Raw genomic sequence first — 17,236 nt, forward strand, 5'->3', positions numbered from 1 at the left:
GGACAAGAAATTTAGTTCATTAAGATTACACAAGAAACAATGACGACAGTTGCAACAATAATCAGGAAAAGAACTCAGAAATAGTTGGTGCAGTAGTAGGTCGATTAGTACCATCATACATATTGATAACTGCATGGATCTTATCTCTACTTTATTAAAGCCACTCTGATGTATACCGGCTAACAGACAGATATATCAATGATAAAAAATGGTAGACTTACACAGGATCTGTAGGTGAATCTAATCGTCTCATAGCCAATAATTTATCAATTAATGAAGCTACATAACTTTGTACAACTGGTGCTGAAGCAGTGAGTAACACTGGAGTCATATTTAATAGATTGATTAAGGCCACAGATGGAAGTAGTGAACGAAATGCAATAGCATAACGTAAACAATCCGCTTTGATTACAGGCAAATAATTAACTATAATATACAAAAAAGCAATTAAAGAGTAGTGCATTGCTCATGACAATAATAATAGGGTAAAGTAGATGAATATGTTAAACAGATAGACTCCTGAATCGAATCAAAGAATACGTTAATTGATCCATACCCAATCAATTAGCGCAGGCGGACGTATATTAAGATGGAAACTCGAATGTGTTTTTTTTTAACAGTTTCTTTATAGTTCAGATTCATTAGAATATAAATTATACCTCGCCGATTCTTGTTCTGATTTAGGGAGAGATAATTGAAGTATAGTGTCCAAGGAATTACAACAAAGGAGAGACACATAAAGGGATCGAATAGCTAGAGATTAGATTAAGCTAAGTAACGCGAAGCAAGGTGTTAATTATTCTAGGATTAACGAAATTAATATATAGAGCTTTTTATCGATTGACTACTATTTACTAACAAGAAATAATATGTGAAAAATGAACACATAAAACATATACCATGATAGGTATAGAGTAAGCATGAATTGTGATAAAATGTGGATATTAGTGCCCCGGGTCTAATCTCACCATTGGAAGGCCGAGTGAAGAATGCTGAAGTTAGTTAGTGTAAGAAGAACAAGCTGGAAGAAAGTTGAACGCGATTAGATCAAGATGTGGCATTAGTTAGTCCCGACCGTTGCTGTTACCTTGACGTGGTGGTCGGGCTTGCCTATCGTGATGAACCAATCGAGCTATACTGGCTGAAACAATCGTTCCTCAAGGTCCTACCATGCCAGACAGGTCGGTTGAAAAGCGGTAAGACTAAAAGCAGCAAACCCAAGGTCCGAAGGCAAAGTCGTACTGCTGACTGTACAGAGGTGTGACAGCAGTAAGGTATTTCCTTCAGACAACCAGCATCTGCAGCGATGCTGCCTTCCCACAAGGAGGGGTGGGGTTAGAAAAGGTCGACCCTAAAAATGCACATCTCGCCCTATCCCATGGATATCCGTCTCCGGCGGTAAGGTCCCAACAAGTACGGAGCTAACACAAAAGCTACCCACAAAAACGTCGTGTGTGACCGACCTCAAGCAGTTGTCCCTTGGGCACTGTGATCACGGTCTCAGGTCATTAAGACCACTTCTAACCCAATTTCCTTTTCAGATACCTCTGGAAGAACCCTTCCACGGCGTGGGCAGCCGGGAAGTGATAACTGCCCTCATACCTCTAACAGCACTCAAGGTCACTGTATTCATAATTAATCTCCAAGGCATTAGTTAGTTCATGAAGTTATTAATTGTCTGATTGAGTTGCGTAAATAGGCGCGTAGATTACTTGGTTAACATACGTGCGATTATTGTAACCAACTGTTGGGAAGGTTAAGTGACATGGTTCAGAATCGACTGTAATAGATTGAATGTATACACTTTTTGTCTTCCCATCATTTTAAACTCTTTGTTATACATATTTATTACTTCTTATCAAATTATGCTTTCTACTACTCCGATATTGATCTTAGTACTTTCACCTCGATGCATAGTATTTATGTAGGGTTCTATGTTGCTTATGACCGACTAACTACGGATACCAAATAAACAAGTAAGAAAATTAACATATTGGCACTGGTTATTCTATTCAATTATTTTCATTCATTCAGTCAGTCAGTCACAACGTAGAACTTTGTACGTACGTACATCAGTTCGAGTTGCCATACCACATTAGTACAGAGATGCAGTTGTCGATTCAAATCCCATAGTGGTAGAAGTAGTAGGAGTATAATCAGAAATCCAAAAGATTAGGGTTTGAAGAAATTATTGAAGGAGTATAGTACAGTGAAGTAAATTTGGAAAGAGAAAAAGATAAAGACATGAGGAATTCAGAAGATTAGAATTTGGTAGAACACAAAGAGTGGATGCACCTTCGCCATTGCAAGCGGTTTTGAGCCATGTCATTCAAGGTCTCTAACCATCGGTTGCTATCATCTCGCGAATCCCAACCAGGTAGTCTACACCTACCAACATGGCTCAGTCCACTTGTCAGTGACTTCATTGATTTGTGCCACGTTTTGGTCTGGCCACCCCTAGCTTTCTTCCAACCTACTCCTACACCATGAAACATTGCACGTCGGGGCAGTCGGTGGTCGGGCATACGTAACACATGTCCCAGACATCTCAACTGATGAAGTTTCACTACTTCGTCAATCGATTTGCCATCCCTACCTAGTACTCGTTTCCTAACAACTGCATTACTTACCCGGTGGTCCCAGGATATACGAGCAATGATTCGAAGACACCTATGATCGAATACTAGTAGCCTACGAATATCCTCTACTCTTATTGGCCATGTTTCACTGCCATAAAGTAGGACGGAGCGAACTGCTGCACAGTAAACCCGTCCTTTGGTTGCTAGACAGATATCTCGCCTACGCCATAAATGACGCAAGTTGGCGAAAGCTAGACGAGTCTTCTGTATCCGTGCTGAGATTTCGTCACATACCAGACCACAAGGGCTGATGAGACTCCCAAGATAAGTGAAGTGGTCTACACGCTCAACTACTTCACTCCCTATCATTAGTTCAGGTGTCGCTGCAACCCAATCCTGAAGTATTATTTTGCACTTCGAGGGAGAGAATCGCATTCCGAACATGCCTGCATAGTTGCTTATAGTGGTCAGAAGACTCTGCATGTTGTCAGCGTCTTCACCGAGTAAAACTATGTCGTCGGCGTATTCTAAGTCAACAAGTGAGCCTCCCGGTAAAAGTTCAACTCCTGGAGGTTTAGCTGATGAAAGTGCTATCTCTAAAAGTATGTCAATGACAAAGTTAAACAAGAATGGGGAGAGTGGATATATCTATATAATTGAATTCTATCATTAGCATGTGAGAAGATAAAATAAATACCTGTATATAAAGTCTATGGAACATTGAGGTCAGTCAGTCACAACGTAGAACTTCGTATGTACGTACATCAGTCCGAGTTGCCATACCACATTAACACAGAGATGCAGTTGTCAATTCAAATCCCATAATGGTAGAAGTAGTAAGAGTATAAGCAGTAATCCGAAAGATACATATTAGTTTAACTGACTAAGTTTTAAGTCATAGACACTTATGAATATATGGGGACTGTACTACCACTCAATTGGTTAACTTAGAATGAATAATGTGACAGCAAGTTGGTGGAGACTCATCGCTGTTATCCAATATTACGATAACTGTAGTACAGAATTGCCCAGGACAGAGTTGGATGGAGAATGCTGGTGAGCGGCCTATGCTCCTCGACGAGGAGTAACAGGCGTAAGTAAGTAAGTAAGTAGTACAGAAAAAATAAATCAATCAACTTACCATTAGGACTTTGTAATTCAGGTAGAACATGATTTTCAAAAAATGTTGTTAGATTAACTAGTTCAGTGGAGACTGTAACACCATGCTGAAATATTAGTAGTAGAAGTAGAAACATGAATAATCATAATAACAGGAATGAAAACAGAATAAGTAGTCATTTATTAAATTTCTATTTAGACTATTGTGGGCGGCCTATGCTCCTCCACGAGAGGTAACAGGCGTAAGTAAGTAAGTAAGTATTTAGACTAATGTATATATAAGAAAATGAATACACTCATTAATGAATAAATAGATTAATGAGATAATGAAGGTAAACTTGAAAATTTTCAAAAGAAACCATTAAATAAGATATTTATTTATTTATGTGTATGTACTGGGTAATTGGATGCATGATCAGTCAGTCACAACGTAGAACTTCGTACGTACGTACATCAGTTCGAGTTGCTATACCACATTGGATTCATGATATTTTGTCATAATTAAAACATATCAATTATTCCTACTTCATTGTTAATTCAACTTGCCCAGTTTCACTGCCCGTTTTGACCTGTTTATGTATAACTATGATTTCCTATCTTATGAAGTAATATAGTCCAGTGTATCATGTATATAAACCCATGACTTTAAGATAGGTACTGAGCTTGGTTATGATATTCTCTTCGGACTCAAGACTGAGGATAGAAGATATTGTGTATTGACGGACACTTAGGAGTGAAGTTTACTTCAGTTTAAGTTAAGGTTAATTGTATCTGTCAGAGAGTATCAATGGTCAAGGCTAATGTCCCCAAATGCCCTGGTACGGCCGAGAGCGGGGAGAGTCCGCTCTCCCTCTCCAAATGCTCTAACATGGCCACGCGAATATATAGCCTCTGCCACACAAGTCCTACTCACTGCCTTCTCGTGGCGTTACTGTTGTTTACGAAAGTGAGAGGACGAAAAGCGAATGTCCGGTGCTTTAACCGGGTTGGTGGACACAGAAAGTTCACCTAGGGGAGTTGGAAAACCCTGATTTCAAACCAATGGTGCACATGGGCTCCAGGATCCTGATGGAACGAATGGCGTATGAACCTAATGTTGGTCACCGGCTACCATGTGACTGCATCTCCTGACGTTACTCCACTGCCTTGTGGATCAGATCTTTAGGTCAGAGCTTCGGGTGTGGCCCTCTAAGAAAACCACCTGCTTCAGTTTGGGCACCTGGGCAGTATCACAGCCCTCACACAAATCAAATGAGATTTGTGAGGCGCATATGTATCTGGTGCTTCCTTGTACCAATATTTATGTGTTTATATAAATAAATAAATAACAAGGCTAATGACGCTAGGATGTAGACGGAATAGCAGACTCGGAATAGAAAAGAATTCTAATCGGAATTCCGATTGGTAAACTTAGAAAGTGATATCAACTGGCTTCTCAAGGCACATATAGTCTCCATGCCTATCATATTATCACAATCAGATTGGAAAATTAATAAGGTGTAAAGAGCGAAAAATAGTAGAAATGATGACAATGGAAAATTAAGGATATATGGCATCTCATTTGAAGAATAAAAACAAATGATAAAGTTATATCACACAACTTAAGTGATTTCGTAAGAGATAAGGAATAAATTAGTCTACACTAGTAATACAAATCACATACATTAAGGAAATCACCAAACTGCATCACGAGGCAACCCCTAACTTAGAATCCGGAAGGGAAGCGGGAAAGAGCAAGGCCAAAGAACACATTAAGCCGGGAAATAGAAGCAGATATGAAAAGGATAAATAACAACTGGAAAGAATCGCCCAGGACAGAGTTGGATGGAGAATGCTGGTGAGCGGTCTATGCTCCTCCACAGGAGTAAGTAAGTAATACAAATCGAATGAGTTACGTCACCTCGGGCTTCAAACTAGAGATCAGTATTATTTCGCTCAGAAAAGTAACGAGAATAACTGAGAACCTATCGATACAACTCAGTTTAATACTTTGAATGATTTTTATCAATCGATTTGATATTTCACATTTGGTTGTCACTAGTTATTTTTTTAAAATCTCTCATTCGACTATTATCTATTAAAGTAGATAATGCATAGGAGAGCGTGTGTGTGTTCAATATGCAATAACTGTCTTTAACAACAAAGATTTACAGCTTTACTATTCATTCTTATTTTATGATCTTAAATACTACTTATTCGATTATTTTAGTAGTTATCACTGACAAAATACCAAGTCAGTCAGTCAGTTACAACGTAGAACTTTGTACGTACGTACATCAGTTCGAGTTGCCATACCACATTAGTACAGAGATGCAGTTGTCGATTCAAATCCCATAGTGGTAGAAGTAGTAAGAGTATAAGCAGTAATCCGAAAGATTAGGATTTGAAGATGTTATTGAAGGAGTATAATACAGTGAAATAAATTTGGAAGGAGAAAAAATATAGGGACATGAAGAATTCAGAAGATTAGAATTTGGTAGAACACAAAGAGTGGATGCACCTTCGCCATTGCAAACGATTTTGAGCCATATCATTCAAAGTCTGTAACCATCGATTGCTATCATATCGCAAATCCCAACCAGGTAGTCCACACCTACCAGCATGGTACAGTCCAATTGTCAGTGACTTCATGGATTTGTGCCACGTTTTGGTCTGGCCACCCTTAGCTTTCTTCCAACCTACTCCTGCACCATAAAACATTACACGTCAGAGCAGTCGGTGGTTGGGCATACGTAACACATGTCCCAGCCATCCTTACCTAGTACCCGTTTCCTAACAACTGCATTACTTACCCGGTGGTCCCAGGATATACGAGCAATGATTCGAAGTCACCTATGATCGAATACTAGTAGCCTACGAATATCCTCTCCTCTTATCGGCCATGTTTCACTTCCATAAAGTAGGACGGAACGAACTGCTGCACAGTAAACCCGTCCTTTTGTTGCTAGACAGATATCTCGTCCACGCCATAAATTGCGCAAGTTGGCGAAAGCTAGACGAGCCTTCTATATCCGTGCTGAGATTTCGTCACACACCAGACCACAAGGGCTGATGAGACTCCTAAGATAAGTGAAGCGATCAACACGCTCAACTATTTCACTCCCTATCAAAAGTTTTTGGGGATTTCTTTAACCTATAAAAACCCTATCATATTTTCACCAACATTGAACATGGATAAAACGTTTTGAAATCTTGAGGTGAAACAGATGAAGCTACCAGGTACTCAGTAAGTGATAACAGTTGAGACATTTACAAAGATGATAAATCAATATTATTTCATTCAATTACATTTTTTTTTAAAAACAAATACTCATACCTTTTCTGTTTTACCACGACTAGCAACTGAAGTGACTAATAATAAAGCTGCATCTTTTGAAGTCCATGCTCCACCATTTGGTGTATTTGTATATTCATTTAATAAATGTTCAATATATGTAGCAAAATTTGTTACAACAGCACCTTCAAATGCTTCACATAATACATGAACTAGATTACATGCTGCTCTACGACGTGTTTGTGCATTAGAACCTTCTAAATCTAATCGAATATATTCATCAGGATTTTCAGTGAATAATTCTTCATCTAATGCTTGAAAAAGAATAAAATTGTGATATAATGTATAAAAATCTTAAGTTAATGGACCAGATTGTCTAGTTATAATAATTGTAAACAAAACAAGAAAAGTTGAAAGCGTGAGTCAATTGAAGCTAGACCACCATGGAAAACCTGAAAGCACTAGACGGTCGTTTCGTCCTATTGCGGGACTCCTCAGTAGTGCGCATTTACGACCTCGCCTCGCGAGATTCGAACCCAGGACCTACCAGTTTCGCGCCAGAGCACTTAACCGATAGACTACTGAGTCGGCATCCGATGGCGTTTATGTCTAACTTTAACCAATCCACGAAGTTGAGCAACCGTTCACCAATTATCTTCAGTAAGTTGATATCTCACAACAGACGTGGTTTGAACTCCACTGGTCACTGCTTCTCACTAGAACTAGAAAACAAGAATAATCAAGATAGTTCAGTAGTGGTTCAACTTCCCACCAATAGATCTCACATTAGAATCCTACTCAGCCTACTTTGATTTGAACAATCGGATAGTGTATCACTAGCTTTCAAATATCACCAGTATGGATTAAAGTCAAGTATACAAATCTGAACCTGGTCGCTGAGTTATAATAATAATAATAATAATAATAATAATAATAAACAAGACTGAAGGATACAAAGTATTAGCTTGGACTAAACTCCCAGTTCCTTCCACAATAACTCAAGATTGTTGGTCAAATACAGTAAAACAAATGACATTAGCATTAAATATTCTGGTAAGTACATGTAGTACCATTTACTTTACTAAACGTATGTTTGACTTTTTACATAATTATTAATTCATTGGCAGTCAAGAAAGTAAATACATTTTACGTATTAGCAACAAAAAACAATTTGTTTTCATGCGGATTCTTGATGAGTTTAGTACATTAAGTACTTACGATGGTGACTTTCCAGTTAGTATCTAACCTAAAATCACTCTTGGATACAGAAAGTTCAACTAGGGGAGGTGGAAAACCCTGATTCCAAATCAATGGTGCACATGGGTTCCAGTATCCTGAGGGAACAAATGGCATATGAATCAATTTTCTGTCACCGGTTCCATGGGACTGCACCTCCTCACAATGCTTCGCTGTCTTGTGGAACAGATCTGTAGGTCAGAGGCTCCGGGTATGGTCCCCTAAGAAAACCACTTGCTTCAGTCTGGGCACCTGAGCAGTATCACAGCCTTCACACAAATTAAATGAGATTTGTGTGGCGCATATTTATCTGGTGCCCCTTTGTATCAATATTTATGTGTTCAAATAAACAAATAAAATAAACGTTGAACAGAACAGGTGGTAAAAGTTTTTGAAACTTCTGAAGAAAGATCTTAAAATGAGTAGCAACTTGAATGTTTGACTAATTAGAACATGGATCGATTTACAAAATATACGAAACATTCTGAGTAATGGGAATATATGGCAGAAATCAAAATAATATAAGGGTTTACTTATAAACAGATGATACTTCTAGTTTCATCTAAGAGAAAGTCATGGATGTGACACTAAAAAAAGGGACAAATAAATCGTATCTATCAAATCAAATATACTGAATGTAATGTTGTATATATATACATAGGAGGTATCTAGACCATTGAATGGAAGAGTGAAGGAATGAACAACAATGTTGAAAACTTATTTTGAAATGCTCAGAAAGTTTGAGAACATGTGGGGAACATAAAATTGATTTCGAAGAAGCTTGGATGATCCTTCAACAGTCAATCGTAGACATAGACTAGCACATTCTGTGCGAGTCCAACTTTGGGCTAGTGATACTACTTGACTGGTCAAACCAAAGTGAGGGTAATGAAGGTTCGGTTCTGTGACGTAGTGGCTGAAAGTCGAGTCCCGTTACCGCGGAGTCACCGCTTTACATTATAACTGTCGAAAACTAACGTACGCTAAATTACTTAGTTATTTGCTACGGTTGGATGTCATTTGACTCCTTTTATTTGATATAACAATATATACACATATGGCTATCGATTCATTCTTCTTCAACAAACATATTTCATTGTTGTCCAGTCTCTACTTCTGATGTATTATTATTTATTTAAACGCATAAATATTGGTACAAGGAAGCACCAGATACATATGCGCCGCACAAATCTCATTCGATTTGTGTGAGGGCTGTGATACTGCTCGGGTGCCCAGACCGAAGCAGGTGGTTTTCTTAGGGAGCCACACCCGGAGACTTTGACCCGAAGATCTGATCCACAAGGCAGTGGAGCATCGTGAGGAGATGCAGTCCCATGGTAGCCGATGACTAACAATTAGTTCATACGCCATTTGTTCCTTTAGGATACTGGAGCCCATGTGCACCATTGGTTTGGAATCAGGGTTTTTCAACTCCTCTAGGTGGACTCACCGTGTCCACCAACCTGGTTAAAGTGCCGGACATTCTCTTTTTGTCCTCTCAATTTCGTAGAGAACACTTCCTTGACGAGAAGGCAGCAAGTAGGACTTGTGTGGCAGAGGCTATATACTCGTGGCCATATGAGAGCATTTGGAGAGGGAGAGCGGACTCTCCCAACTCTCGGCCGTGCCAGGGCATTTGGAGGTCTACTTCTGATAACATTCAGAATAACTATTATGATCTCGATCAAAGCTTTAACGTTACCGCGATATGATTACCAGATAAGAGTAAAATACATACACTCACATAATATATCACTTTGTCTGGTATAAATTCAAAAATATTTCACATTAAATGACCATTAGGCTATTTGCTTACCTCTAAAGTGCATATTAGGAAGAATAACTTTTTCACAAAGTTTCTGTAATGTTTCAGGATTTTCAAATAAATATCTATGCTGTGGACGAGATATGACACAGCTTAAAAATCCAATTGCATTTCCAATAAGCTAAATGATGATTTTAGGAAGGAATGAAAAAAAGGAAGCATAGATATTTAACAAAAGATTCAGCTTTGAAGTAAACTTCATTTTGTGTGTAAATTTCAGTCATTTTACTAATAGTATTCAGCCGTACAACTGAAAGTGGTTGGAAGTCAAGTGACTCAGTCGACTAGGCCGCTGTCTTACTCACAATTACATGTACGTACATAAGTCAGTCAGTTACAACGTAGAATCTGGGGTGTATTTACATCGGTTTATATTGTCATATCCCATTACCACGGAGGATGAAATTGTTAGGAGGAATTACACAGCAGTAGAGGTAATAACAGTATCAGTAGTGATAGAATGGACTAGGCATCGAAGATTCAGGATAAATTAGTGGAATAAAAACATGAAAAGTTATGAGAAGTTCTGAAGCTCAGAACTTAGATGAAGACAAGCAATGAATGCACTTGTACCATTCCAAACGGACTTGAACCATGTCATTCAAATTCTCTGACCATCGGTTACGATAATCACGGGGACCCCGATCAGATAGTCTACATCTATTAATATGACTTAGTCCAGTTGTCAATGACATCATAGATTGATGCCTAGTATTAGTTGGGCTGTCTCTAGCTTTCTTCCAACTTATCCCCACACCAGAAAACATCGACCGTCATGGTAGGCGGTGGTCGGGCATACGTGATAAATGTCCCAGCCGCTAACTTTTGGTTTGAACCATGTTGGTAGGTGCAGACCACTTGGTTGGGGTACTAAGCAATAAACCATTCATAAGTAGTTGGTAAATGACCTTGGACAGTACAGCACAAGTGCTTTCATCACTAACATAAACTAATAATCCATGCACAATTATAATCCCATTAGTATATTGCAAAGAAAAAAAAGTGTTAATCGATTATAAAAATAGCAATACTTACCAAGTCATATTTTGTTTGAGCACTAATACCTAGTAACATTTCCCATACATCAGTAACAAAACCAGGAAGATATGAAGCAAATTCCGGTTCATATTTTGATGCATATAAACTGGCATTATCACAAACTTGTGATTTAATTTGTTCAACTAAAACTGTACCACTATTTTCATCAGTTCCATCAGTTAAGTTTAAAGTTGATGCATCTATTTGTAATAAACTACGGAAAAATGTCATCCAATCTTGCATATTATCTTCAAAAAATTCTGGCAAGTCCTAGAACATATACAAAAAGATTATAAGAGAGGATATGAATGGGTACTAGACAGAAACACGAGATGTGATAGGTTGAAGCCTCCGTCCGCTTTTCATTTATTCATGGCTTATGGTGTTGGGATATGGATAGGTATTCGATAGTATTAGATCACAGATATCCTCGAAAAATACTGATGTATGAAGACACTAGGTAAGATTATGAGTAGATTTTCCGATAGAAACCCCAAATCTATTGATCAAGACGAGTAGACGTCCACCAATTTAGGTGATGACTGGTGTACCAGTAGGTTGGGTAAAGTACAATAAAGATAACCGCATGATACAAATATTATTTCGATTTCATTGTTTTTCCTTCTGTCAAATTTCTCTCTTGGTATGTTAATGTAAAGTGTGAGGCAACTTAGAGATCGATATGGATTTACACCAGGTTTAGTGCTGACTATGCATGACTGGTTATACACTTTCATATTATCGTCCACTGTAACACGGCATGGAACCTCAGATTAGTGTCACATGCCAAGTTACCAATCAAAATCCCAATCTTAATTTGGTTTATTTTGCGTCTACTATTTACTCGAGAGCCTAATATTCCCAAGTTGATCAATTACACGCCCTAACAACACTACTGTCCTTGAGCAGACGCACCAAAGCTCCTCCTTCTCTATGCCCTGTCTTGGTAGGAACAGTAAATCATATAACCATGGTTAGTATGTCAACCAGAAGCTTATGATAACCGGAATACAGTTACTTAATAGTCATACAACAAAATCATCATAATAATTCGAAAAACCAGTTCCAACCTTTGCAATATCTATTCCGTTGTAACTGTCTCAGTATTATCGAATAGATAATGAAATCTTATTAGAACAGGTTGTAAAAAACTGATCTCTACATAATCTGTCTAAGTAATTTTTAAGGATAAATCTGAAAAGAATAACAATAGATTATTACAAAATTCACGCCCCCAAATGCCCTAGTACGGTCGAGAGCGGGGAGAGTCCGCTCTCCCTCTCCAAATGCTCTCATATGGCCACGCGTATATAGCCTCTGCCACACAAGTCCTACTCACTGCCTTCTTACACTGAGGGGGTGTTGTTTACGGAATTGAGAGGACGAAAAGAGAATGTCCGGTGCTTTAACCGGGTTGGTGGACAGGGAAAGTCCACCTAGGAGAGCTGAAAAACCCTGATTCTAAATCAATCATGCACATGGGCTCCAGGATCCTGAGAGAACAAATGGCTTATGAACCAATTGTTGGTCATCGGCTACCATGGGACTGCATCTCCTCACGATGCTCTATTGCCTTGTGGATCACATCTTAAGGTCAAAAGCTCCGGGTGTGGCTCCCTAAGAAAACCACTTGCTTTGGTTTGGGCACCCGGGCAGTATCACAACCCCCACACATATCAAATGAGATTTGTTTGGCGCATATATATTTGGTGCCTCTTTGTACCAATATTTATGTGTTCAAATAAATAAATAAATACAGAAGTCACTTACTTGACAATTAAGACTAAGAAATATTTTACAGACTAGTAGTAAACATTGAAGAACTGTAGTTAAACGTGAAGCATCTGAGATTCGATTTGTTCCAATAACCAGGCCAAGTAGATTCTGAATACATATTGCAGTTAAGGGAATTAAAAAAAATTAAGATTAATTAACAGCATTTATATACAATAGAAGTTTGAAATATTTCCGGAAATAATTTTCTCAAACAATACGACTGGATTCACTTGTATTGATCGTTTAAAGCGAGTCCCGGACTGGATACCAACTCTGGGATGCAGGCACACCCAACTGACGAGTTCCAAACAGGACGAAGTGGGCGTCCTGAATACTACTGCTAGCCATCATCTACCTGACTATAATACGATTGTTAGTGATGTAGACGAAAAATAGATCCCAATTATTTGGTATATACTATTGACAAATCCAGTTACTAACATCGGGGATATAAAAAGTTGAATACAAGTGTTTCGGATGTTCATATTTCATGCATTCATCTCAGCAGACAGGCGAAGAAATAAGAAGTGTGGAGGGCATACATGTCTACTTAAAATACTAATTATTACAAGAGTAAGTATAAATTAAAATAGATTATGTATAATGAGGAAAGGAAACAGGCATTGGATAAAAAATAGGTATACAGACACACATAAGTACATACGAAATGCGTAAGTGTAGACTTACAAGAGCATGAAATGTAAGAGGGATATGAGCCAAAAGTCATGATTTCTTATAGAATAGTTTGTATGAAGGTAAAAATGACTCAATAGACAAATACTGGCCAATTTATTCGGGTCCATCCTATATATCATGTGTGTAATAGTACTAAATACTAAGTGATCACATTGACCAACAACTACAATATAGATTCGTCATTTATATTTATCTAACCTGAGTTTAAGTCAGTTAATATAGACTAAAAATTTACATATCATAGATGAAGGTGGCTAGCAGGGAAAATCTAGGACGCGCGTTCTGCCCTATTCCGGACTAATCAGTTGGATTTCCGTGCATCCCAGAGGTGATGTCAACTCCAAGACTTAACTCTGAAGTCCAGGTACATTTAGTTGACTAGTCCTAAATATGACAAAACTCCCGTCTTGTATTCCGCTGCTAGCCACAATTCATCTATTCTATATAAACTTGCGTCATGAGGGAATTCGCACAGGATGCGCGCATCTTAATTAAGACCAACCAAACCACTTAAAATATAAACAACGGGATTATCCTAATCATTATAAATCGAATAATTAGACTATAACCTTTCAAAGAATTTCCAATAATTAGAATAAAACGACCACTATAGAGATCAAACTCAACTATGTTCATTGTTTTGGATTTTATTTTACTCAAACATTTAATTTATAAAGCTATTTACCAGGTACTGGGACATGGGCTATACTCCAGTTGCTCCACTGCCTTGTAGATCAGACCTTTAGATCGAAGGCTCCGGGCGTGACCCCCTAAGAAAACCACCTGCTTCGATCTGGGCACTCGGGCAGTATAACGGAGCACATACAAACCAAGTGACTTGTGTGGCGCATTTATATTCGATACCGTTTTGTACTAATATTTGTGTTCAAATAAATAAATAAAGAGAATAATCCTAACTTTTAACTCTAAATCCTGATTCTTCACACTAATTTAGAAAGCTCATTAGATCCTAGTAGGTTGAATTTTCTCAGAGTCACTTTGGTATTGCTTAGTGGTCGCCCCACAGCTTAGGAAGATTAAATTCGAACTATAGATAATGACTTGTAAGTAGAAATAAACATCTAAGTTAATTGAGAGCAATGTACAATTGCTATAGGGAAGCAGAATACAGTAAAATTCTGTAGACAAATAAACATACTCGAGAAAAATGTAATAGAGATTAACTTTAAAAACAGAAGACAATTTAAAAATGATAAGATGACTATAAATATTCGTTGTCGAGTTAACCATCAGATAGAAATTACACATATAACTTGATGTGGGAAAAAGGTATTTTGGCCTATTCACATTTCTGAAGTTCGAAGCTACGGGGAAATAACTAAGAGTTATACATAAAGAATTTCAAGCTCGATAAATATTTACATGATCAAGTTGAATTTTAGTGAATACAAAATCACATAATAACACGTATATAAAGCTCTCACTGTTAATGATGACATAAATATACCTTGGCAAGTTCCGTAAGTGGTGCACCAAATTGACCAATCACAAGTTTCATTTCTCTGTACAAATCTGGACCAGCGCATTCGTGACGATATCTGGCAAGATTAAACAAAGAGAAGAATAGAATAATACTGCGTCCCAATGTATGTAACGAAAGCATAAAAAAGGTCTAGATAATCTTGAAGGATACGTTGTGCTTGTGTGCCATTTCACATATATAATTCTATATTTGGGTTGGTGAAAATCAGCCCTCCAATATTAGATTTAACTAGTTATAATGACTTAATAAAGCAAAAACATTGTACACATGATTTAAAATAAATGAGAAACTGTGACTTAGCTGTCTAATACTGTTTGTTGAGTGAAAGCTTGTGGCCAAACCAGTACAAATGGTTGCTTTGATCATTAAAGAAATGAATAGTAGACAAATGGTAGACAGTTAACAGATTAGAGTTCTGTTTGAAATAAAATATAAAACCATAGATACTCACCTTTTAAACAATGTATGAGCTGTATAAAGAACTCCATGGACCATATTTAAATCTGCACCAAGTTGTGCCATTCTCTGAACTAATTCAGGTATCAAATTCGGCCATTTTTCTGGGAAATCCTCTCGCCAAATTGTACTTATGGCTTCGGAAAGTTGCGATTGGATATTCCCTGCTACAGAAAGCATAGCTCCAATAAGTTGATTACGTAATCCTTGACGATCAGATGCCTGTATACGATCTGTCTCATCTGAGTCCTAGAAAATGAATTATGATACATCTTCATAAGAGTGATACAGTAACTATCATATAAGGGCATTATGTTATATAAACAGCTGGTGGTCTTAAACACTGGGTACACGCCCACGAAATCCATTATTTATTTACTCATTATAATAATCGTCATGGCCGGAAATGATAGTAAGAATATGTAACTTACAAAATACCAATTAACAGATGATGCGTAAGACGCGGTTATACAAAACTCGGATATAACGATCCAGGTTAAGTGATATAGATTCGTGTAAAAAAGCTAAGATGATACGAAGTACGAGAGTAAAAAATAAAAGAATTATCATTTATACGCCTGTGACTGGATAAAAAGAGGCAAGACCAGATGAAGCTTGACTCTGGTGAAACTCAACCTAACCAGTATGCCACAGACGATTTGAGCATACGAAATCTCCTTCCTAGACCTGATAGTCAAACATTTAACGACGTATAAATCATCGCCTGAAAAAACTTGGTGGCAGTTATCTTTTTGTCGCAATCCCATCAGCCTTCAGTAATAAGAATAATAGGTTGGTGAACCTATGTTAATTCTGGCAGATTTCCTTCCAGTGAAGGTCCAGCTTCCCCTTGAAAATGTTCACTGATGAGGCTGATACACGTTCGAGTAAGGCGTTCCAATCATTTGCCACTCGATGAGAAAAAACGGGACCGCACATTTAGATTACCAGATCGTGGTTTGTGAACATTCTTGCTATGGCCTCGGAGTTCTGTAAGTGGTGTTGACCAATAGTTTGACTATACAAAAAGGTAGGGGAAAAGTTAGCACGACCTCATCGAGAGAGTGAAAAAGCCAGTGAAAGATAAAACGGAATTATTTAGTCTTTTTTTTTACCTAGGTAGCTGGTTTTCGTACTTGAACGACTATGTAATAACAGAGATTACACACGGGTAGACACAAAAGCATTTGGTACTTACAACTTGCCAGTAATTCTTGATGAAGTTTTTTAGGGTGATAGCTGCAGCTATTCGAGTTGGGGAAGGGATATTGGGATCCTGAAGAATATGGAGCAAGCATAAGCAATAAGATGGGCGTTGTTCCACAGCTTTAAGATATGCCTCCGCTGATCTTCTGGTTTCTCTTTCTGGTGAAACGGTATGTTGTAAACAGTTAGTCAATTCATTTATAAACGATGGATCCATACTAGAACCCAAAATCGAGAAGCGTGCGCAGCACCTGAAAGCAAATTCGAATGTTTTGCGCTAGGTCCAACGTCCAATAGGAAGTTTGTGCGAAGATATGCAGTTTCTCATTCGAATTTTTTGTATTACACCTGGTATTCTAATCTGAATAATCTTCAAATTTTTAGTCACTACTGATTTTAACGTGGACAGTATAGAATATTATTGTGTGGCCTACTGAGTTAGATGGACATTCATATTAACAAAAAGGCTGTGAAATCAAATGAGTAATGAACGTCATTCTGCAACTCAAGAATACAAATATAAGATG

At 37.9% G+C, this 17,236-nt stretch overlaps 1 protein-coding gene across 1 annotated transcript in view; it reads right to left on the reverse strand.

Annotated features, from left to right (window-relative positions):
* Smp_128050 (importin-alpha re-exporter (chromosome segregation 1-like protein)) overlaps nt 1–16,926 on the reverse strand; it is a gene marked incomplete at its 5' end in the record, with an annotated part of 32,484 nt that extends 15,558 nt beyond the window's left edge. The window contains 9 exons of the mRNA XM_018790462.1: nt 222–426; nt 3,721–3,805; nt 7,015–7,286; nt 10,025–10,154; nt 11,069–11,341; nt 12,842–12,955; nt 15,012–15,102; nt 15,499–15,752; nt 16,702–16,926. Coding sequence (XP_018646276.1) covers nt 222–426; nt 3,721–3,805; nt 7,015–7,286; nt 10,025–10,154; nt 11,069–11,341; nt 12,842–12,955; nt 15,012–15,102; nt 15,499–15,752; nt 16,702–16,926 — 1,649 coding nt within the window. The remainder of the gene's footprint in view (nt 1–221; nt 427–3,720; nt 3,806–7,014; nt 7,287–10,024; nt 10,155–11,068; nt 11,342–12,841; nt 12,956–15,011; nt 15,103–15,498; nt 15,753–16,701) is intronic.
* Nucleotides 16,927–17,236: the final 310 nt, after the last annotated feature.

The sequence above is a fragment of the Schistosoma mansoni genome (genome assembly GCF_000237925.1).
Source record: "Schistosoma mansoni, WGS project CABG00000000 data, supercontig 0097, strain Puerto Rico, whole genome shotgun sequence".
NCBI classification, from domain to species: Eukaryota; Metazoa; Platyhelminthes; class Trematoda; order Strigeidida; family Schistosomatidae; genus Schistosoma; species Schistosoma mansoni.